The sequence below is a fragment of the Vulpes vulpes genome, chromosome 3 (genome assembly GCF_048418805.1).
Source record: "Vulpes vulpes isolate BD-2025 chromosome 3, VulVul3, whole genome shotgun sequence".
Lineage (NCBI taxonomy): Eukaryota > Metazoa > Chordata > Mammalia > Carnivora > Canidae > Vulpes > Vulpes vulpes.
Genome location: NC_132782.1, coordinates 8096498 through 8121987, shown reverse-complemented (window position 1 = coordinate 8121987; position 25490 = coordinate 8096498). Strand labels below are relative to the sequence as shown.

Here is a 25490-nt window from a genome sequence, read left to right as displayed (position 1 = left end):
CTCAAGAGACAAGAAAAATATCAAATAAACAATCTAACTCTACACCTTAAAAGAACTAAAAGAACAAATGAAGCTTAAGTTAGTAGGAGGAAGGAAATGATTAAAATCAGAGCAGAAATAAATGAAATAGAGACAAAAAAACAATTAAGAAGATCAATGAAACTAAAAACTTCTTTGAAAAGATAAACAAAAATACCAAACATTTAGCCAAACATGTCCAAAAAAAGTGGACCCAAATAAATAAAATCAGAAGTAAAAGAGAAATTATAACTGATACCACAGAAATACAAAAGATCATAAGATACTACTATGAATATATGCCAAAAAATTGGACAATCTAGAACAAGAGGATAAATTATTAGAAACCCACAATCTTTCAAGACTGAATTGTGAAGAAATAGATAATCTGAATATATTGATTACTAGTAAGGAGATTGGATCAGTATTAAAAAGAAAGCTTCCAATGAATAAAAGTCCAGGACCAAATGACTTCACTGATTAATTTTACCAAACATTCAAAGATTTAATACCTATACTTTCTAAACTGTTCAAACAAGTGAAAGAAGGGAATACTTCCAAACTAATTTTATGAGGCTGACATTAAGCTGATATCAAACCAGACAAGATACGAGAAAAAAAGAAAGAAAATTACAAGCCAATATCCATGATGAGCATAGATGCAAAAATCCTCAACAAGATATTAGCAAACTTACTTCAACAATATGTTAAAAGATCATACAGCAAGATCAAGTGCTATTTATTCCAGGAATGTAAGAATGGTTGAACATTTGCAAATCAATCAATGTGATATACACTAACAAAAGGAAAGATAAAAATCATTTGATCACCTCAATAGATGCAGAAAAAGTATTTGACAAAATACAACACCCATTTATGATAAAAACTCTCAATAAAGTAGGTACAGGAAAATGTACCTCAACATAATAAAGACCATATATGACAGACCCACAGCTAACATTATACTCCAAGATCAGGAACAGGAAAAGATGTTCATTCTCACCACTCTTAGTTAACATACTATTGAAAGTTCTTGCAATTAAGCAAGAAAAAGAAGTAAAAGGCATTCAAATTGGTTAAAAAAAAAAAAGGAAAACTGTCATTATTTGTGAATGACATGATACTACATGTAGAAAATCCTAAAGAAACCAACAAAAACATTCAATAAATAAATAAATAAAGCCAACAAAAACTATAACTAATAAATGAATTCAATGAAGTTGCAGATTTCAAAATTAATACACAGAAATCAGTTGCATTTCTATAAACATATAATGAACTATCAGAAAAAGAAATTAAGAAAAAAATCCCATTCACAATTGCATTCAAAAGAGTATAATACCTAGGAATAAATTTAACCAAGAAGGTACAAGACAAATACAACATTGATGAAAAAAATGTAAGACACATATAAATGGGAAGATATACCATGCTCATGGATTGAAAGAACTAATGTCGTTAAAATTTCCATTTTACCCAAAGCAATATACAGATTCAACGTGATCCCTATCAAAAAAAATGGCCCTGGGCAGCCAGGGTGGCTGAGCAGTTTAGCGCCGCCTTTGGCCGAGGCCGTGATCCTGGAGACCCAGGATCAAGTCCCACATCAGGCTCCCTGCATGGAGCCTGCTTCTCCCTCTGCCTGTGTCTTTGCCTCTCTCTCTCTCTCTCTCTCTCTCTCTCCCTCTCTCTGTGTGTGTCTCATGAATAAATAAATAAAATCTTTAAAAATAAATAAATAAATGAAAACACTAACTCAGAATGATTTATGCAGTCTTATGTTTATCGCAGTATAATTTATAATAACCAAAATACAGAAGCAATCTAAGTGTCCATTGACAGATGAATGGATAAAGAAGAAATGATATCTATCTATCCATCTATTTATCATAATGTAATATTGTTCAGCTATGAAAAAGAGTAAAGTCTTGCTATTTGTGACAATATAGCATATTGGAGAATATTTGTTGATAAAATAAATCAGATAGTGAAAGACAAATACTGTAAGATTTCATTTATACGTGTAATCTAAAAAACAAAACAAACACACAAAACAAGACAAAACTCTTTATCTATGTTCACAGATAAAGAGAACAGACTGACAGTTTTCTAGAGAGGCAAACTGGGGGAGGGCAGAATTGGTGAAGGACATCAAGAGATATAAACCCCCAGTTATAAAGTAAGTAAGTCATGAAATGTAATATACAACACAAGGAACATAGGTCATATTGTAATAACTTTACATTTACATAGAGACAGATGGCAAGTAAACTTATTTGGTGATGATATCAAAATGTATTAAATGTCAAATTACTATGTTGTACACCTGAAACTAATATGTGTTCCAATTATATTTCAATTTAAAATACCAGAAACCCCAAACAAATTATAAAACAATGAATTTCATTGGCTCACATAACAGAAAACCAGTTACGTTGGATTTAATATTATTCCTCTGACTCCCCCTCCTCTCAGTGTGAGTTTAACCTAAGGCTTATTTTCCTTATGGCCATAAGGCAAGTGCCAATAGCAACAAAGAAATACATATTTTTGTTGATATCCATATATTCTTTGACTTTTTGTGACTTTCTCATAAAAGAAGGTTCTTTTCCTTCTACCCAGGAAAAAATCTTTTAAATCCAACTGACATAGCCCTTCTGATGCTGAGACAATCCCTGGTTAAGGAAATAACACCCTATGACTGGCTTAGGCTGATCAAGAGCTGCCCTTCACTCTAGAATCAGTTCTCTAAGCCATAGGTAGACAAACTTTTTCTTTGTAAACCATGCAGTCTCTGTAATCACTACTCAACTCTGCCATTATAGCATGAAAGTAGCCAAAAAGAACATGTGCATAAATGAGTATGGTTGTGTTTCAATAAAATTTTCTTACAGACTCTGAAGTTTGAGTTTCATATGATTTTCATGTGGCAAAATATTAATATTAATATTCTTTTTATTATTTTTCAATTTTGTAAAATGTAATAACCATTCTGAGCCCATAGGCCTGACAAAGACAGTGGTTCATACTAGCATATGGGATATAATTTGCCGACCTGGTACTCTATTACTTTACTGTGTACAATGGAAAGAGGTAGAATGTAATTTTGGAAATCAGCCATACTATTCATTATAATCATCTCTAAAGTCCCTTTCAACTCTGAAAATAGCTGATAGTATAAAATTTTTATAACTCACTCCTTTGGACATAAGTAGTTATCCTTGAATTTATTTGAAACAAATGAAATTATAAATTGCCAACATATGTGACTTTACATTGAAACCTTGCTAAGAGGGAAAAATGTATATAAAATATGCCACATATACTTCATAATGGGAGTTGTAAAGTTAAATACCAGAAGGATGCCACTGCACAGTGGGATCACAGCTTCATCTGTAAGCCATAATGTGTATCCAGAGTTCAATATTTTAACCAAAATCAAATGAATCATATAAAACCCCATGTATATGGTTATGATTTTTGGTTCTTCCAAAGTACAGTCTTTCTTACGCACTACAAAAACCCATGTCACTGCTTCAGCCTTTCAGAAATAAGGTCTTTATTTGAAACAGTTACATAAGAGAAAGTAAATAGAAAAAAAATGCTCATCTGCTTGTTAGCCACACAGAAATATACAGTAAATTCCTCTGAGGTGTAACTGCATCAAATATATCTTAATGAACTAGAAAAATTAATCATCTTGCTTAAGAATGTAACTTATCAACTGAGGTGAGATTTAAGTACCAATGGGAGTCTGATTCACTAATCACTTTCATTGTTCTCTTCACCACTATAATATATATTAGTATTAACCTTGAAAAGTAGGAAAGGATAATGAACCATAATAGCTTTGGGCCCAAAATCAAGGCCTACAATCTCAGACGGCTATGATGTCTAAATAATACAGTCTAGCTGCCAAAGCACAATGCCAGGATCTGGGTGATATCAGGAGAAGCAAGAAGGAAAAGGATAAAAAGGTCACATTCTTCTAGCACTAAGCAGGCTCTAAGAACACTAGTAGCATTTGTGTAAAAAGTCCTCAGAAAATGAAAAAAAAATATTTTTCATTCTAATCAGTTATTTTTTTATGATCAATCCATCTTGGCCACTGAATGAAAACCTCTAGAGATCATGAGATTTTACAGATTCTATGTAAATATCTGCCTTATCTTAAAAGATAATTATATGAATTCTTTGTCTTAAAAAACCCATTTCCTTAACTCTACAAGATGTTGGGAGAGGAGTGAGAAATAGGAAGGGTCTAAATTCAACAGTTTGGTTGACAGCACTCACAGGAGTGTATATACTAAAATTGTAAACTACCCTAAGAATACTTACTTTCCAGAACAAGGATGGTAATAGTATGGAGAAGTTAAAAAATACGTGACTATTCCCGTACTCCCAAATCTGCAGATTATATTCAGTGGAGCAAACTTCTACTTTTTCCTTCAATAGAATATTTAAACAACAAGAGTTGTTGTAATGAGTTGAGAGCTATGATTGAAAATCTGTCCACAGTCCTAACTTTGGTTTGGTTTTCATTTCTTACTCCCATTGACAGAATTAGGTTAAAGTATACCAGCGCAGAGAGAATATTCCATTACTAATCTTTACAGAGCTGAATTTCAAAGACATTGACAAAGACCATAAAGTTGCCTGTAATTTATATAAACATAATTAAGAAGCATTTTAAATGCAATTAATCTCCATCAGAATAAATCACAGTAAGAAAATATATCTGGAGAATTTTGGATTTGAAAAGGTTAAATAATATTTTGAAGGAAGAAGTTTAAATTTATTCTGAGTTCCCTGAAACACTGGAAAATAGACAGTTTTAAATTAACTTTGTCAAAAGAAAATCCTACTTTAATTATACCAGACATTCTTGACAGACCTGCCAGATACAAATGGGATTTTCTCCTGCTAAGTCTACAAAAATCTCTTTAAAGAATTATCTAAGACTCTATTAAAAACATATCAGAAGATTGATATAAAAATCCTTGATTATTCTAAAACAATATCTGGGTCTTATTTCTCTATTAGAAAATGTCTAGAAAATATTAATGCTACAGAGCCTGTGCATTCACAAAGTTTAAGAGTTTAGAGCCCTTAAAGATAAATATTATATCTAGCTTTTGGAAAATTGAAACTAGTGACTAATATGTTAGTAACTGCCTAACATATAGAAAAACATGATAAATAAGAGGTAAAGAGTTCCAGGTATTATTGTTAATCACTATTGTCACAAATTATCATGAAATAGAATGAAACAAAACTTATGATTAAAGGTTAATAAGAGAAATTATTCCTATTGCTGTATCACCTATGCTACATCACTTCTTTTTATCTGTTTATAAAACAGGTGGAGTGTATCCTCCTATCTCATAAGGTTACTGTGATAATAAAATATAATGAATGTGAAAATACCTTACAAAATTAGAAGTCTTAAAAATATAAAGTATACTTACTACACACTTAATAATACAGCTCAATTGTCACAAAGTAAAGATAGCAATGAGTAAACAGTAAGAAAATAATTATAAACTATAGGAAGAAAAATATCTTAAGATTTTATTGAGGGCAGAAATAAATATCTATGAATTACATAAGGCAAATTACAATTACTCAAAGAGAGACTCTCTTCTCATTAATGAGTGAAAAGAAATTTAAGGTAACAAGGATCAACAAGTATTTTAATCATATTTTTTAATGTGGTATTAACTCTAAACTACTGACATCTGAATGGCATTTTACAGACTGCTCTACACTGAAAATGGGACAGTCAAGTTGAGCTACTTTGGAGACATAAAGATACAGACTAATTAGACGAGCAGAAAGAATAAAAGCTATTTGGGGTATCAAGACTTCCATTGAACTACTTTCCCTTGTAAGGATAAACTCAGAAAATGTAATTCGCCTTCAGGAGCAAGAATTAACACAGCTAACAACCCTCCCATATCCTACAGAGCTCGGGGAAGGGGGCAGCAGGAGGGAAAGGAAACATAAACTTAGACAATAAAACCGAACTAAAGTGATGAGATGAACAGTTTCTGTCAAATTCATGGGGGATTTCCTGGTAGAAATAAATTTCCGAAGAAAGCATTAGAAACTACATGCTTTAAGAAATTTAAAACCTGGTAAAACTATGAAGGGTACTTTCTGAGGTTAATTTTGCCAGGTGGAGGAACTTGACAGTCTCATTAGATATAGCCAATCCAGAAGTTATTTGGATTAACCCATTTTCAAAGGTAATGCCTTCACTGACATAAACAGCAGAAATGAACTCTATTTGGGGCAAGACCTTAAAATTTCTGAATCTTACTTTCTTCATTTATGAAGTAAGGATAAACGGTCATAATACTAAGCCCAATTTTGTTTTGAGTATCCAAAAGATAGCGTAGAATTAAAAAAAAAGAACTTCCAAAACTGCAAAGTACCATGAAAAGCCCAGCCATTTGGTACATAATTAAAACATAAAAATGTTTACGGGCTATCATCCAGACCCTATAATGTAAAGCTAATAAATTAGGTTGGGGAACCACCATTCCGGCATTCACAAAAAGTTTGCTAACTCATGTTAACCATTTTCTTTAAGTCTTGATTTAATCCGATCCATTACTGTATCCTGTGTTTTTCTGAAAAGTATATGTATTTAACTTCATATAGTCTTTTTGGCTCTAGTTATATATTCTATTTTATTTTTTTCTAGTTAATGTATTTTGAAAGGAAAGCTCTTTACAGATGTAATGAAGCTCAGGGAAAGAAGGCCTATCTCACCTATTTTTTCTGTTTTGATTTTGTTTTTACTTAATATTTTAGGCCAAGATATCTTTGCACACTTCTCTTTTCACACATATTGCAATGTATGCATGCCTATCAGCTCCAATGATGAAATAAATAATTTTTAAGTAAATAAATTATCATTAAAATTTGGGCAACATACACTTCAAGCCATTCTCTTTCTTCAGACAGTGGTTGTAATGTAACATAAGGAACACACAGCTTATAGTCAGAGACCTTAGACAGAAGAAGGGCCCTAAAAGTCTCAGGATTTCTATATTTTTATTGAAAAATGAGAATGACACTTACTTTATGAGGCTATTGAGAAGATTAAATTATGCAAATAATTTAATTAAATTATGCAAATTTAAATATAATATTATCTCACTTATGGAATAGAAAAACATTCACAGAGTTTTGGGTTTTTTCCATTTCTATAATATAATTTAGACATTAAAAAAAAAGACATTAAAGTCTCCCTTAAGTTTTTGTACTTTAAAAATAAATTCTACATGGAATTGCTTTCATTAATCTTTTCCAAACTAGAAATTTTTTAAAACTGCCTGAGTCTCTGCTTTATTTTTAAAATCTCCATTAACCATTTCATTTATACTCTTTTAAAACCCTTTTTGTATTATTTTGTTTATACTAAATGTTTTTCTTTCAGATCAAAAGATACAGGAGTGGGATGCCTGGGTGGCTCAGCGGTTAAGCATCTGCCTTCGGCTCAGGGGAACCAGGATCAAGTCCCACATTGGGCTCCCTGCACGGAGCCTGCTTCTCCCTCTGCCTGTGTCTCTGCCTCTCTCTGTATCTCTCATGAATAAATAAATAAAATCTTAAAAAAAAAAAAGATACAGGAGTTCTTTCCTCTGTTTCTAGAGTAACAGTGAGATACTTCATAAACATAACTATTTGTGTTACTTAAACATTATAGACTTCTAATATAAATCTTTCATCCCAGGACCTAGTCATAATATTCAATATAAAGTAATACCAACTGCATCAGTTGGCATCCTCTGGAATTCATGAGTTCTAATTCAGTTTAAAATAAATGGCCATACCTTTCTGTTCTATTCTAAATTAACATTTTCCCTATCTACTGATTTTTTATTTGATTATTTCATCATTTGAATATTGAAAAAATCCATTTCTAGGTTTATGGGTTTTTCCTGCTATTTTCTGATGGTGACAGCTTACGCACAATAGTGAAAAACAATATATCCTAAATGGGAATCAGGCTATCTAGGTTCTTGTTCTATACCTGCCACTGACAAGTTAGACCACATTTCTCTGAGATTCAACTTCTTTTATCTTAAATAAGTAGGTAGAAAATAGTTATTTTTAAGGTCTCATATGCTGATCATAAGAATTAACTTTCCAAAGGTACACATAATATAGAATTATAAGGAAAGGGGAGTAACAAAAATCAGCTATACCCATAAGAGTGAAATAGACTAAGGGAAAAAAAGATATACCTGCAATTTCTTCTAAAGTGTTGGCATGCATGTCCAGCAACACAGTTCCATTCAGAATACAACTTCTCAGCTCAAACAAGCTGTGCAATGAAAGAGTAGCCACATAGGGCTTGCTCCATCTTTCTCCTCCATCTTCCACATCTTCTTCAAACTTCAACCACCTACACAAATAAATATTATCAGCACATTGAATATTATATTATAGATGAATGATGCTTTGTCTCAAAAATAAAAAGTAGAAACAAAGATATTCACAATGCTTCTTGGTTTTGTGGGTTTGGAAGTAAAAACTAGTTGAAGTCATTTGGTTTATTTCATTTTAATTCCATTTAACAAGCATTCTTTTTGTCATGGAAGGTTGTATAGAAAACAAAACAAAACAAAAATCCTCAAATGTTATTTTTATTAGTTTGTTGAGCTCTGAAAAAAATTTTAATATAATGTTTATTCAGTGGTCACAATGAATTTGCTATAGAATTAACAGACTATACTTCATAGAAGGAAAAAGATGCAAAAGAAAATGAAAGAATACTCATTTTTCTTCAATGGGAAGTCTTAAAATGGAATATTTGAGTCTCTTGGTAGTTTTTCCATTCAATTTTTAGGAAATCTAGGATACTTTGGGGCCTATTCTGTAGAAAAATATGTATTAGGCCTACTTGGATGAAACATAGTTATTGCAGTCATTTCCTAGGGACTACAGAAACCTATGAGAAGGAGGCTAGCCTCCAATTCTGGAGCCTTCCTGTCCAGATGGAGAACAGAACCTTGATGTCAAGACTGCCTTCTTGGAGTGAAATGAGTAATAATATGTTACAGTAACTTGTTATGGAATTTGTTTAAGTAAGATAAATGGAAGGAATAAAGAGAAACCAATGATTCCACTGCTCTGGCATAAGCACTAAATCTCTTATTTTCTTAGGCATCTAATCTAATAGATGACCAATTTAATTCTAACATTTTTTAAAAAGATTTCATTTATTTATTTGAGAGAGAGACAGAGATAGAGACAGAGATAGCACAAGCTGGGAGGAGAGGGAGAAGCAGGGTTCCTGCTGAGAAGGGAGACTGATGACACAGGGCACAATCCCAAGACTCTGAGATCATGACCTGAGCTGAAGGTAGACGCCCAACCGACTGAGCTACCCAGGAGCCCCTAATTCCACCATTTTTAATGTACCCTATATAAAGCCTAAATTGCCTTTCCACCTCTTCCCTCCAACATTTTCCTCATTTCTTCTCTCCTTAGTCATTTTTACCCTAACTTCCCACAGCAAAATCACTCAGATTCTCCATGAAATATTGTATTATTGTTTTATGTAGTCAAATGATCTACCTCCAACAAAGGAGAAATATGTTACAGTAACTTGTTATGGAATCAGTGGATCAGCCAAAAGTAACTAACCAAAAGGGCTAGTCAGAATGATTAATGTACAAAGTTCCAAGAAAGATAAAGAAAGCTATGTATCCATCCTCGTGTTAAGGAAGCAGAAGTTGTCAGGAAATGAAAAGGAAACCAACAGGGAAGAATAGCTGTGCCTGCCAAGAGTTGACAGACAGCGAATACCTATACCTAAGTTTATAAGATGCTTGAAGACTGAAAAAAATTATATTTAAGCTCTAAATCACTGACCATATTTCTTCAATGCTGGCAATTTTATAGAATATTTTTGTGAATACATTTGGGAATTTTTTATATTAATGCTTCTTAATGATTTTCAGGCCTTGATAGGGCCATAATACTTTATAAATCATGTGGTGATCATTAGTACTGTTCATTAACTAGTTGTCCCTTTCTACCTGGTAGAGAATAGTATATCACTACCTGGCTTTTTTTGACTGAGTGAGACCATGTGACTATTGACTAGTTCTAGACAATGAATTGTGAGCAGAAATTATGAGTGTCACTTCCAGACTGTGTTTTTACCCCTTTTCCTATTTTATTTGTTTTCATACTGTTGAAATTTGGGAGTTCACTACATATTTTAGATATAGTATTTTTGTCAAATATATGGCTTACAAATATTTTCTCATTGTCTATAGCTTGTCCTTATCCTCCTAACAGGATCTTTCACAGCACAAAGTTTTTAATTTTGGTGAAGTCCAATTTATGGATACTTTCTCTTATGGATTGTGCTTTGATATCATATCTAAAAATTCATCATCAGGGATCCCTGGGTGGCTCAGTGGTTTAGCGCCTGCCTTCGGCCCATGGCATGATCCTGGAGTCCCGGGATCGAGTCCTGCATCAGGCTCCTGACATGGATCCTGCTTCTCTCTCTGCCTGTATCTCTGCCCTCCCCCTATGTCTATCATGAATAAATAAATAAAGTCTTTTAAAAAATAAAAATTCATCATCTAGGTCCTAAGTCCTAGGACTTTCTCCTATATTTTTCTCTCAAATTTGTATAGCTTTATGTTTTACATTTAGATTTATGATTTATTCTGAATTAATTTTATATACACTATGAGGTATTAAATTTTTTTTTTTACCTATAGATCTCTAGTTGTTCCAGAACTATTGATGAAAAGACAATTCTTTTTCCATGAAACAGCTTTCCCTTTGTCAAAAATCAGGTAGCCATACGTGGGTTGGTCTTTCTCAGTTCTCTATTCTGTTCCATTGATCTATGTGTTTCTCTGAAAAGAAATTTTAAAGACAAATCTAAAAGGTATCTTCCTTCCTTTAGCATAATTTCCTCCAGGTTGGAGGCTTGGTCCTTTAGAAAAGAAGAATGGAGTCTCTGGGAATTCCAGTTTGGTAGTTAAGATAATCAAATATATGGATGCTAGTTTGATTTAGCCATAGATTTTATGAATATTATAGGAAAAAGCATAAGATACTTTCCATAAAAAGAAACTCACAAGTTACAAATATCAAGTTTCTAAACATTTCAAGATTCGGTGCTTCAGGCCAACTTCAGAATGATGCCAAAAGCTTTAAGAGCTGTTTAATTATTTTTAAAAGACTATATAAAAAATCATATATATCCTATACATGTATTCTCTCTCTACACACATACACAAATACAAAAGTGTATCTCTCTTTTCTGCTTCTTTATTACATTTCATATTTCAAAGATAGAAATTAAGAGGTCTGGGAACATACCAAATCCTGTTTAAAGATTTGTAGTCACTGGATAGTTGCAAAATGCCTGGTTGCAGTTAATGACCTAAAGTGCTGCAATTTATTCCAGCTTTCAAATAAACTCAGCTGACATTTATTTGAACAGCAAACTACAGCAAACAACAGTCTCACAGGTATGAATGAGAAGTAATGACCAATGAGAAGAATCAGAACTGTAGGCCAATTGTATGACATTTTTCTCTGGGGGAGGGGCAGAGTTAAACTCTGAGATTGTTTGATTTTGCTAACGTGTATCTGGATCTGTTTTCATCCATGATTAACACATTGGAATCTCCTTCTACTGATCAGCAACAACATAAAATAGGTGTTTCATGAATTCTTTGAGGATTAAGAGATGATAATCTCTTCTGCATTACTCATATTAAAAATCTACAAAATAGGGGATGCCTGGGTGGTGCAGCAGTTTGGCGCCTGCCTTTGGCCCAGGGCGCGATCTTGGAGACCCGGGATTGAATCCCACGTCGGGCTCCCGGTGCATGGAGCCTGCTTCTCCCTCTGCCTATGTCTCTGCCCCTCTCTCTCTGTGTGTGTGACTATCATAAAAAATAAAAAATAAATAAAAAAAAAATTAAAAATCTACAAAATAAAATTCTTCTGTAAATTAGAGATAGATGTTCTCCTTAGAAATTAACTCCTGTTTTTTCGATTCCCACCAATCCCTTTAAGTTTTTCTAGGAATTTTTATTCTGATTCTACCCAAATAGAAAGTAAAATACCATCCAAAATTATACCCTTGGGAGAAGTTATGGATTCCTAAGAGAAAACATCCTCATTTGGGTAGAGTTGAGGCTACAGATGGTGGAGGAGGGACATGATTAGGGTGGAGACAATAACATATGAAATCATAAAGTGCCTATTTTAAAGGGAAAGGGGAAGTGAAATATATCCAAACCTAAAACTATTAACTATTCTTAAAGAGATTTTTTTAAAGATTTTATTTATTTATTAGAGAGAGAGAGAGAGAGCACAAACAGTGGGAGAGGCAGAGGGACAAGCAGACTCCTCACTGAGAGGGGAGCCTGACTCGGGGCTCCATCCCTGAGATAATGACCTGAGCCAAAGTCAGAGGCTCAACCCACTGAGCCACTCAGGTGCCCCTAGCTGTCCTTAATCCATATTATCTTCACATCTCACATCTCATGGAAAAATCTTGATGACTTAAACCTTTACTAATTTTGAATATCAAATGCCTTCACAGCATCAATAAAACTGTTTTGATGCAATAATCCTTTTTGATACTACCATGTATGTATTAGAGGCTAACTGCTACTCCCTGTTTTGCCTCTTTTGAGCTCATTTGTGGGAAGCACTTTTAAAGGGCAACTACAGTGAGTCAAACATGTTGTCTTCATAATTGCACAGCTGTGGTATCTTTGCATGCTTTTCTATTAATAACATTATATGTTATTTATAAGCAGGACATTGTAATTGTGTTGATTTCATTAGCCCTTGTCATATGGCTTCTTTTGGGGTTTTTAAAAGTGAACAGCTGGTTTTCACAAACATTTATTAAATAATTATGATTCAAAAATTTAGCTTCAAAATCTAAAACTTTGCTCAAGTTTTACTTGGCAACAACAGTGGACATGAATTATTCAAGATGTGATATGTGACAGGTGCAATGTGCTGATAAAATATTCTTTTTATTGCTACTATTAGGGTAGAAAATTATTAATCCCCCTAGAATATTAATCAAAATAAATAAGTGCTTCAAATAGCTATGCTAATGATTTATTAGAATTAAATTTCATTTGGAAAATCAGATGGAGTCCTAAATTAACTAAAATTAATCTTTTCAGATGAACTAGGGCAACCAGGACAAAATTACTTCTGCCACTTTAAAACTCACTACATTTCTAAATCCTCAATAAATACACTCTGTTCTTCCCTGACGTATTGTGTCTCAGCCAAAATTCATCTATCCTCCTCTTCAATGTCTGTTACTATTTTGATTGCTCATCAGATGTCTCCTTGAACCTCAAATAGCTGTACCATGCATAAGGTTCCAGAAGCATGGCTAAGAACACAGGTCCTATTTAATAACAGAGAACACTAATAATTAACTGGATCAACTCTTCTTTATAAATGAATAACAATACATTTTGATGGTTTAAGATAAACATGTTGTTTAGGTTAATCCATGAGAGCATGAGAAATCCTACCTGTTCAACTATGATAAAGTGAAGCGGCTAGATTCTAGTCTTGTCCTGCCATCATAGAGCTTCATGAAAGAGAGCAAGTCATGAGGAAGTTACTGCTTAAAAGGAACAGATCACCAACCATTTTATGAATAGGTGAATTACTCCTGACAAAACACACATCCCAATCTTACTTCTAAGCTCTATCATGTAGGGTGACAGTAAAGAAAGGAGTATATAAGAAATGCTTACAAAAAGTACTTTGCAGCAATAAAGAGACTCAAACTAATCAGACTTTCATAGTCATCATACCTCAAAGATCCCTCTTCTTCCTGCCACCCAGGAATATCTAGTATTTCTTCCACCTAGTTGAAGATAGACGCTTCCAGCTGTAAACAAGGAGGTATGCATTTTTACTGCTGGGGATTTACCCCAAAGATACAGATGCAGTGAAACGCCAGGACACCTGCACCCCGATGTTTATAACAGCAATGTCCACAATAGCCAAACTGTGGAAGGAGCCTCAGTGTCCATCGAAAGAGAATGGATATAGAAGCTGTAGTCTATGTATACAATGGAATATTACTCAGCCGTTAGAAATGACAAATACCCACCATTTGCTTCGACGTGGATGGAACTGGAGGGTATTACGCTGAGTGAAATCAGTCAGTCGGAGAAGGGCAAACATTATATGGTCTCATTCATTTGGGGAATATAAAAAATAGTGAAAGGGAATAAAGGGGAAAGGAGAAAAATGAGTGGGAAATGTCAGAGAGGGAGACAGACCATGAGAGACTCCTAACTCTGGGAAACGAACTAGGGGTGGTAGAAAGGGAGGTGGGCGGGGGGTGGGGGTGACTGGGTAACGGGCACTGAGGGGGGCACTTGATGGGATGAGCACTGGGTGTTATTCTATATGTTGGCAAATTGAACACCAATAAAAAATAAATTTATATATAAAACAAGGAGGTATGCACTTTAAATTCCTTGACGACAACTCTTTAATCATGAGAGAGCAGTTACAATGCTAATTGGTGGAGAAGATTATCATACATTGGTTTTCTGCCATCAAAGAAAAAAGATGACTATTCATACTTGAAAAAGTGCAAAGCACTTAGTCTTTGATGCAGTTGGAAAAAAATAGGGTAAATGGTTCTTAAGCTTAAAATCTACCAAGTCATATAAAACTACTTCAAATTTGGTTCTATATTCAAAATATTATAATAGCTTCAGAAAGAAAATGATTAACCTACAAGATTTTTTCACTAAAAAGGGGAATTTAGACAGAATAACATACCCCTAATTTAAAGTATTAAAAAAGGAACGTAAAGAAAATGATTTGGCATAAAATAGGTAAAGGGAATGAACAGTTAGTTCACAGGGGAAAAAAATAAAGTATATAAAAAGATGTTCAGTCTCACTAATAATTTTAAGAATGTAAATTACAACAAGAAGATTTACTTTTCATCTATAAAATTAGCAAAGAAATGTAAAAGTTTGATGATTTAGTCTCACAAGGGTTTGAGGAAAATAAGCACTCTCGTACGCTGTTTATAGATGTATGAATTACCAAAACATTTTATAAAGGGGATTTCGCAGTATCTATCAAACTTTAAAAGCCTGCTCTCCTTGGTACATAAGTTCCACTGTTAGAAATTCACCTTACCTAACTATGTACAAAATAACACCAAAACAGATATGTAAAAGATCACTGTAGCAATGTTTGTAGCAAAAATATAAAATAACCTAAATCCCTATCAAGAGTAGCTAAATAAAGTTTATCCATATTGTTAAATTTAATGTGATCGTTAAAAAGATTGAGTAATCTGTATTGATAACATGGAAAATGGTCCAAATATATTATTAAGTGAAAAAGTGAAGTATGAACATTATATATCATTCCTATTGTATAAATTTTAAAAGCATATATTTTCATGCAGATCTAGGTATTAAAATTTTTATGAGAAGATACACAAGAACAGTGATTACCTTTGAAGACAGGTAATGTGAACAAGACTAGAGGATACTTTTGCTTTTTTATCTTTCCATACTTTTGGAATTGTAAATACTAGCAGTTCATTTTATTTTTTTTTTTAATGTTAACAGAGAGGAACTAGGTAACAGCCATTTTAATTTTCTTCTATTTAGTTTTAGTATTTTTTAAATAAAAGAGATCTGTAAAGACTATTTGAATGTATCAAACAAGAATTAATTAAGCCAATATTATTTATAATATGACTGAACATTTAATTTCACACTAACTCTGGGTAGAGTTAAGGCAATGATTAAATGCAATCACAAGTTTAATAGGATCCAATGATGTACTGTGGCTCTCAGAAGACTGTTCAATCCCTGGGCCACTAACAAATATGGCCAACAAGAAGAATTTCTGACAATGAAAGCTGTGTGACCATGGAAGGGATAACCTAATAAAATAATCAAACCTGTGTCAATGGACGTGTTCAAGTATACCCTGCCTCCTCTTCCTAGAATACCATCCCTTCTGCTTTTCTTCCTAGCTAAGTCCAATTCACCCTTCAAGAGTCAGCTCAGGAATCATCTCCTCCAGGAAAGCTATCCTAATCCCTTCTCCTTCACCCTTCACCCTTCTCCTTGCTACTCAAAATGTGATCCTCAAACCAAAAACATTAGTGTGACATCAGCTGGAAGCTTATTAGAAATGCAGAAACTGAGACTCCATGCCTGAGGCCTACTGAATCTATCTATATTCCAGCAAGACCCAAGATGATTTGTATTCACAATAAAATTTGGGAGGCAGTGGCTAATGGAAAACCCGAGGTGTGCCCATAGTTCTTTGTGCACACCTGTATCACAGCATTCATTATACAATATCTATAACTTTGTTTACTTGTCTAAATCCCTCATTAAACTGTGAGATTGTTAAAGGCAAGATCTAAGATTTTTGTTGTTTTTTAGCCATTATACCTGGCACATAATAGATATTTCATAAATGTCTGTTAAATAAATGAGCAAAAAAGCAAAAATGAGTGAATGAAAAGTAAACGCAAAATTTAGCCTATTATTCTTTTATAGCAATTCATTGGGCAGCCCGGGTGGCTCAGCGGTTTAGCGCCACCTTCAGCCAGGGTGTGACCTTGGAGACCCGGAATCCAGTCCCACGTCAGGCTCCCTGGGAGGAGCCGGCTTCTCCCTCTGCCTGAGTCTCTGCCTCTCTTTCTCTCTGTGTCTCTCATGAATAAATAAGTAAAATATTTTTTTTAAATAAGTAAAATCTTAAAAAATATATTTATAGCAATTCATCAATTGCATGGCAACATAGAAATATAGAAATATTAGTTATAGTAGTTTTTTAATACATAGTTTTTTAAAAGTTATTTTGAAAAACACTATGTTTAAGTGTATGCATATCCTAGAAACATTACAAAATATTTTTATCCACACCAGATAGTACATAAATATATCCAGGACTCTACTTAAAGCCTCTTAAAATGTTTTCCTTTTCTTTAAAAAAGTCCCACATTCAAATTATCAAATAATATCACTAGTTTTGGCACAGGCCAGCAGTTGAAAAGATAGAAATAAATTACTTTTAAATTCCTATTGTTTTCCTGATGACACACAAATTATGCCACTGTTGATCTTTCAGGCTGCAGCTGTTGCTGGCTCTGCGTCACTGTTTACTATAATTGCTGCCTTCAGATTTCATTCTGACCCATATCCCATTACAGGATATGCCCAGGCCAGATGAGCAATTTCAGAAATCAACAGCACTCATGAATGTTTGCAAAATCGTGGCTTTACAAATCTCTTTTCCAATAGATAGCATGAACATCCTTTAATAGACTTTCTTCCTTCAACAAAAATCCTCACCTGGCTGTTTCTCGCCATTCAGCATCCTCACTTTCACGCCAGCAAATCTCATCCAGTTCTGTGAAAAGGTCATGAGGAATGTGTTCCTCATCATCATCCTCAGTTCCAAGAATAAATTGTACTCGCTGTGATGGGGTGTCTATAGAAAGTGAGAGACATGAACATGCATTACTATGACTTCAAGCTTAAAATTTCCTGGTCATCACCTTCAACACCAATCCAAACTCACACCTCCCTGCCCCTTTATTGCAACACCTCAACCAGAATATACTTGGGAAATTAAAACTAAATTTAGAAAGAAAAAAAGAACCTAAATTTAGCATTACATGAAGTCTAGTATAATTTGGGAGCATAATTATGTAAAATGTAAATATAGGATATATACGTTATCAAAAATATTGAATATTATGATTATTTTTGGATTATTTATAGCACTCATCATAGAAACTCTGTATCTTCCTCATGCACACACATTGTCTCTCACCATATATGCTATACTTCATGGTAATATTCAGAACAGACTCTGATAAAATTCACTTATACTAAAACTATACTGAATGTAATTCACCACAAACTCCCTGTGATGTTTTTTTATAGTCATACCTTTGCTCTTTCCCCAAACCCTGACAACCACAAATCTGGTCTCCACTGCTATAGTTTTGCCTTTTCAGAATGCTATATAAATGGAAACCAAATCCAAAATTATCTGCATGCTAAATCATCTACTGGTGGTGTTTGCTTAAACATTAGAAGATCTCTTATGACCATGACGATGGCACGAGTCACTATGTTTTTGGTAGAGGAGCAAAATAATGTGTGGTTTGGACACAAGACACACAATCTCAAAGGTGCACATGATGTTCCTGAAAAGAACATGTTGTTCACAATTTGGGGGACTCTGAAACAGAGATCTATATTATCTGGGGACATAGATTGACAGTGTTTCCTACAAGGCTTCCTGTCCAGCTAGTTGGCCTTAGAGTTTCCAGTTCAGCTGATAAGTAGGTCTAGACTCTGTTTTTAGAGTAACTGCTTGAGGACAGTTAGTCCAATCTGACCTATTTGCCCATGCTACCCACGAGGTGGCATTCTCTCATTCCACTGTGTGATGGCTACAGAAAAGAGGGTAGGGAAAACATCCAAAGGTGTTAATAGGTTTTTGTTGTGGGGGAGATGAAGGCACTAAGGACATGCCTGCATTTCTGATAGACTTGTTAAGGTTAAAATCATTGGTGATACAAATACTAGGTCACTGGACAAAATACAAAATCCACTCTATCCCTATACTGTCATAAAAATTATTTAAAAATCTATTAGGAAAAATATCCATTTATTTTAGAAGGAAAAAATAAAGTTATCTAAGAAATTTTTAAAATTATGTAATACATTTGTGATGAAAATGATAAAACCTCATTAAACGATATAAAAATAGACCTAAGTAAATGAATGAATATACACTAATGGAAAGGCTCAATAGTGGAAAACTATCTTACAAATTCAATGCTATTTCAGCAAAACATTTGGTATTCTCAAATATTTTTTTTAAACACAAAAAAAGTCTGCCTGAGTAGCTCAGTTGGTTAAGGGTCTGCCTTCAGCACAGGTCATGATCACAGGGACCAAACCCCATGCTCAGCAGGGAGTCTGCTTGTCCTGCCCTCTCTCTGCTCATGTGCTCTTTATCTCTCACTCTCCCTCTTAAATAAATAAATAAATAAACAAACAAACAAACAAATAAATAAAATCTTTTTTAAAAAAATAAATAAAACCTAAAAGAATAAGTAAATCAGTAACAAACCGAATGATTACTGAATTCTATAATTTTAATTTTTTGTGAAAATCAATTCATCAGTTATTTATAATATTAGGTTATCATAGTCACAACTGAGAGGACTTCAGAAGTTGAATGTGAAAAACATACAAATCATATAAATATAATACAGCATCCTACTTTCTATATAAATGAATGTTTGTGGTGAGGCCCTAGACCTTACCCATCTCACTTGCCTTGTCTTTTGCCACTCTTTCTCTTGTTATTCGATTCAGGGTACATTAGCTTTCTTTTGGACTCTTAAAAATACCATGTTCCTTTTCATATCAGGGTCACTGCACACACTGTTTTCTTTAGCTCTCCTGTATATCTTTCAGCATCTACTTCAATGTGCCCAATCAGGCTTGCAAAATACATACACAAACACACATATAGGCACATTCCTATGCAAACAATTAAATTAGACATCTGTTATACTAATTCATAGCACTCTGATTCTCCTTGTTACACTTATCTCGATGGTAACTTTAAATTTACTGTACAATAGTAAATTAAATATTGTACATAGTCAAAATCAGTCTCTTGGCAAAAGGTAGAAACAAGTGGTATGAGAGAAAATTATTACAATACCTTGCAGATTATAAAACATTATATAAATTTTACTTATGATGATTGATGCTAATGCTAGTGGTAGTGGTGTTGATTATAATGATCATATAGATTTAGAATTTTAAGTAGGGAGAGTGAGAAAATAATAGTGCCATTGATTAAAAGACAGTTGTAACATGGATCAACCTTGACAGCATTATGTTAAGTGAAATAAGTCAGACAGACAGAGAAAGATAAATACTATATGATCTCACTTATCTTGGAATCAAAACCAAAAAAACAAAGAAACAAATACATACACACACAAAAGTCCCCACTGAACTCATAGAAAAAGAGATTTGTGGTTACCAGAGGCAGGGGGTGGGGCTAGGAGAATTGGGAAAAGGTGATTGAAAGATATAAACTTCCAGTTACAAGATGAATAAGTACCAGGCATGTAATGTAAACATGATGACTATAGCTAACATTGTGGTATGATATTTAGGAAAGTTAAGAGAATAGATCCTAAAAGTTCTTATCCAAATAATTTTTTCTGTTTTTATTGTATCTATATGAGATAATGGAGATTGGACGGTGATTAACGTACTGTGGTAATCATTTCACAATATATGTAAATCAGGCCATCATGCTGTACACCTTAAACTTACACAGTGATGTATGTCAATTATATTTCTCAAAAAAAAAAAAACCTGGGGAAGAAAGGGGTTGTCAGGATGACAACCACTATTACAGACTGAGAGCTCAGAAAACAATTTTTAGATATGCTGAATTTGAGATGACTTCGGGACAAGCATATAAAGATGGTCATAGGGCAGCTGGATATTTGATTGTGGAAAAAGAAGACAGGGTCAGTGGTAGAGACATGTGGGTGGCATTTAGAGAAGTCATATGATTATAATGAATAAGGACTCAAAAAGTAGGGAGAGAAAAAGACTCAACATAGGGAGAATAGTCAACTTCAAGATTTGGGAGAAGGAAGAGGAGTTAACAAAAGAATCAGAAAAGGAATACACAAGTATGTAAAAGGACTGTTGCATTAAATGAGTACCTTCCATAGGTCAGGTGCTATTCTAAGCAGTGAATTAGATTGATATAAACAAAAAAGTCTCTGCCCTTATTGACCATAGAGCTGATGGAGAGAGTAATATAACAGGAGACATGTTTGAATAGGGTTTCAAAGAACCGGGAGTCAATAATGTCAGATATTATAGAACCGATGATGATAATTGAGTAAGAGCTACAGGATTTGGCTAGTCATGTTCAATAGCACTGGAATTCCAGAGGCCATGTATTATTTTACAATCAGAAATTAATAAATATGCTGTCTCCACTTGGAATATAGACTATATTTTCAATAAGTGGTTAGTTAAGAAAATCAAACTTACATAGTTACACTACTGAAAAAAAAACCCTACTAGAATTGTAACTAAGGAGGTTTCCTAGAAAAGTTTTACCTTTTCATTATTAGCTATATTATTCATATTGTTTTATTTACATATTAATACCATGCTCTTAAGTACACATTTCCTAATAATGAATGAAAATATTCTCCTTTCTATTGGCCCAGTTCCAAAGTTCTTTATTTTTTAGGCACTTTCTGGAGAATAGTCAACAAATATGTTGAAAAATATATTTTCCATAGCAGCATAACAGGTATAATCACAGAAGTGAATTGGGAAATTTGCATTTCACAAATGTGATCTTACGGTCATGAAGATAGGAAGCCTCTTGCACTATGACATTTAGCTCAAGGGAGCGGATTTGCAATATGAAATGTTTAACATTATGCATTTCTGAAATACCTCATCCTTGTTTCTTCCTCTTTATCCTTGTTGTACTTTAGGTAAATCAATATTCAGATAATCTATTTTATGAAATTGTTCAAAAATGATTATTTTAATGGTTCTATTCAAGTTCATGTCTTTGGTGTCTACAGATCAATATCCTCCATCTGCCTTTGAACTTTAAGATTTTGCTCATATTTTTTAATGTTATATACAGTCTATTCATTTAGAGTCTTACATTTAATTCATTTACATAATTGAAATAATATATTTATTGCTATTAATGCTAATTAGCTCATTTGGTTATAAGGTAACAGATTAATAAAATAAATATTTCAGCTGAAGCATCAAGAAGAAGTGTATTTGTCTCCAAAGAGGGTGTAAGACTACTTGCAGAATTCACCAACCATGTTCCTGAAAACCTAGTCATCTAACTCCTCACCCACACTAGGGCTAATAAGGGGTCATAGGTTGAAAACAGTAGACACATTTTGGAGAGGACTTTTTCAGAGTAAACTATAATGTGAGTCCCAAGTTCCCTTAAAAGGCAGGATAGAGGGATGTCTGCCCCTCCCTCAGGTCAAGCAAGTATTGCTCCACGGGCATTAAAAGGGCTTGGTATGCCTCCTGCAGTGGACTAGGGTATGATTTCTGCCTGAAAAACACAAAGTTTGCCTAGCTGCTGATGGCTGAGACTGCTGCTTTAGATAACATACCTTTCTAGTGTTTATCAAGGCAGTAAGGGTATGTGTATTTTCTATGAATCATATATGGGCCACACGAGAGAGACAGAGAAAACCAGAGGAAGAGAGAGAATGTAGAGCATGGGCTTCTGTCCAAGAGTCTGCCATGCAACAGAGACAAGACTTCCCCAGAGAGAATCTATTACTGTAGCTGAATGCCTAGGTGTTGAGGAGGAATAAACAATAAAGCAGAAGAGAATACAGGTGAGAGATCCTGCAGGGGAGAATGAATAGATTCAAATTCTTGTTAACCCTAGAGAATGTGACATCAGCTTGCAATAGTACTAATTAAATAAGAACTTTCTTGCTCCATCCCTTTTAGTTGGTTTTCATTTCCTATGCTCCAAACCTGAAGGGATCAGAAACCAGTTAGGACAATGATGGAGCATCTGGGAGGAGAAGTTTAAGGTAGGAGGGAAAAAAAAGGCAACTACATCCTCTTTCCTCAATTGCAGCAGGCCTGGGCAAGGGAAGGGGAAAAGCCTGAGGGTTAAATCTAAGTTCAAATTTTCACTATTACATGAGACTATTTATTTTAAGTACTGATAGAGGACTTTGAGTTACCTAAAAGTGACTAGAAAAGTTGGGGAGCCCACCAGTGTTTTCATTTGGGAGAAGACTAACAATTAGATCCACTGAATAAATACAAAGAGATGGTGTAAGACAGAAATAGTTACTTTGTGATTAAATCCCACTAAGAGTATTCATTGTAGCAGTTACAAGAATCTTACAAATGATCATAATTCTTTTATATTCATAAATGGGTCAGTAATCTTTAAACTGTTTTATTGAAATAGTGGTTGACTTTGATGAGATTATGAAAAGTGAGAAAAAAGACAAAACAGTTTTAATTTGTTAGTATTTTCTATGAGTCAGTAATTATCATATACAATCTCTATGTCTATCTCTGCTTTGTCTTACAATAACTTAATTGAAAGGGCATTGGTATTAATCTTAAGACAGTCCAAATAATGAAGGAGGCTAAAAAGCAATACATTTTTCTGGGTCCTTTTAATTAAGAAAATTCCTAAGACAGGCCTACTGGTGGGTGTGTTAGAAAGTCTTTCCAATGTGCATACACTGATATTTTTCCATTTACAGCACATATTCCTATTTTATTTGATTCTGTTCCACTTACCTTGATATTTTCTTTGTGAAAATTATCTACATGCTAAATTAGTAATACCTGTTCTTTGTCTTTTTCCTTTGTAGTTTGAGTTAGTTTCTCAGATTATCCACTTGATTCTCTACAATAACAGTTCTGCATTTTACTATTTCTATTGTTGGTTTTGATTTTGCATTTTTAGTTTTCTTAAAGTTCTTCCTTATCTTGGGGCACCTGGGTGGCTCAGTAGGTTAAGCATCAGCCTTCCTCGACTCAGGTCAAGACCCTGGGATCCAGCCCTGAGCCTGAGCCAACTCCCTGCTCAGCAGGGAGTCTGCTTCTCCCTCTCCCTCTGCCTGCTGCTCCCCCTGCTTGTGCTCTCTCTCTCTCTCTGTCAAGTAAACAGAATAGATAAAATCTTTAAAAACATCGTCCCCCTCCAAAAAAATAAATAAATAAAAATAAAGTACTGATTTTTTCTTTTTTCTTTTTTCTTTTTTGGTCCAAAACAACCAGCCACAAAAATAACAGGCTAATTAGAAGTATTTAATTTGATTCTGATAAGATTTGGTTTCATAGGTATTAGATAACTATTACCGGATTGTATACTTTTAGGAAAAAGATAGTACCAGGTTCTTATTTAAGATACTGGATCGGAAATGTATATGTTGCACTGTTGATTTTCTTAAGTACATCTGATATTTATAGGAATTCATCAGTCTCATTTCAAATAAATATTCATATTCCATTCAGGAAATTGGCATCTTCCTTTGAAGAGGTAGTGAAACACAAGACTTGGCTATTGACTCAATTCTTGTTCATTTTGCTGTAAAATCTCATTTGACAAACTTCCTAAAATATTTGGTAATAAAACCAAGCCTTATATTATTAACATTCTAAAAAAGAAATAATGCCTGAAGCAAATATGCTATATAAATGTAATTTCTTTTTCTACTTCTTGAATATACATAATCATGTAGAAGATATACGTTGCATATTAGTGTGAACAATAACATTTAAAAACATTAAAAAACTGAGGCACCCTATTTTTTAAGGCTTTATCTTTTAGAGCAGTTTTAGGCTTAGAACACAATTGAGAGGAAGGTATAGAGATTTCTCATATACCCTTTTCCCCCACATATGCAGGGCCTCCCCCAGAATCAGCATCACCCACCAGAATGGTATATTTCTTTTTACCAAGGATGGGCCTACATGAAGACATCATAATCACCCAAAGTCCAATATTTTACTTTAGGGATCACTCCTGGTGTTGCAAATTCTGTGGGTTTGGACAAATGTGTAATGACATATATCATCATTTTAATATCTACTGTCTAATAGGAAAGAAAGTGAATGAGTTTATTCTCATGACATAATTTGCCTCCAAAGTAGAAAGTATCTGCTAAGTCATAGTGAAAAAAGGGATGGTGGAGAATGATGAAAAAGTTTGAAAAACAGTTAATTTAAGAATCAAAGAAACACAATAGAACTGGAAGGCACTGTGAAGGTTGATTGCATCGTGAATTTAAATAGTTACAATCTGCCATGGCGAATGGGTACATCCAGCACAGCGTGCCCATCGGGGTGGCAGAGAGAGAGCAGGAACACAGAGTGACCCCAACAAAGTAGGGGTCAGTGGGAGTGAAAGTATGAATAAAATTAAAACAGGGAACCTATGATATTTAGAAGATTAACAAAAGTATTACTAAAATTATAGGCTATGAAATCAGAGTAGGATAAGAAAATAATGAAAGAAAGATGATAGCATGGATAGAAAAAAAAAATAGAGGTCAATCATTTGCATAGGCAGGCAAGCAGGAGAGAAGCAGGGTCAGAAACCAAAGCAAATGCACTGATAACCTCAGAGGTAGAGTGACTATGGATGAGTTAGGTGAACTAGGTACAGTGGAGGAGAGGGTCATAGGAGATGGAAATGTCAAGAAACTGAAAGCCAGGCTCTTGGTTATGCTATGTCCACAGGCTTTCAAGGCACTCAGATATTGTTACCAACTACCATATTCTCTCATGAATAAATAAGTAAAATCCTTAAAAAAAAAAAAAAAG

General features: G+C 33.9%; 1 protein-coding gene across 22 annotated transcripts in view; it reads right to left on the bottom strand.

Moving 5' to 3' along the window:
• Positions 1 to 25490, bottom strand: part of SLC4A10 (solute carrier family 4 member 10) — a 289593-nt gene that overhangs the window by 127849 nt on the left and 136254 nt on the right. For all 22 annotated transcript variants that reach the window (XM_072751727.1, XM_072751726.1, XM_072751733.1 and 19 more), the window contains exons 4-5: positions 17415 to 17553; positions 8277 to 8437 (exon numbers count right to left, since the gene is read on the bottom strand). In XM_072751727.1, coding sequence (XP_072607828.1) covers positions 8277 to 8437; positions 17415 to 17553 — 300 coding nt within the window. The remainder of the gene's footprint in view (positions 1 to 8276; positions 8438 to 17414; positions 17554 to 25490) is intronic.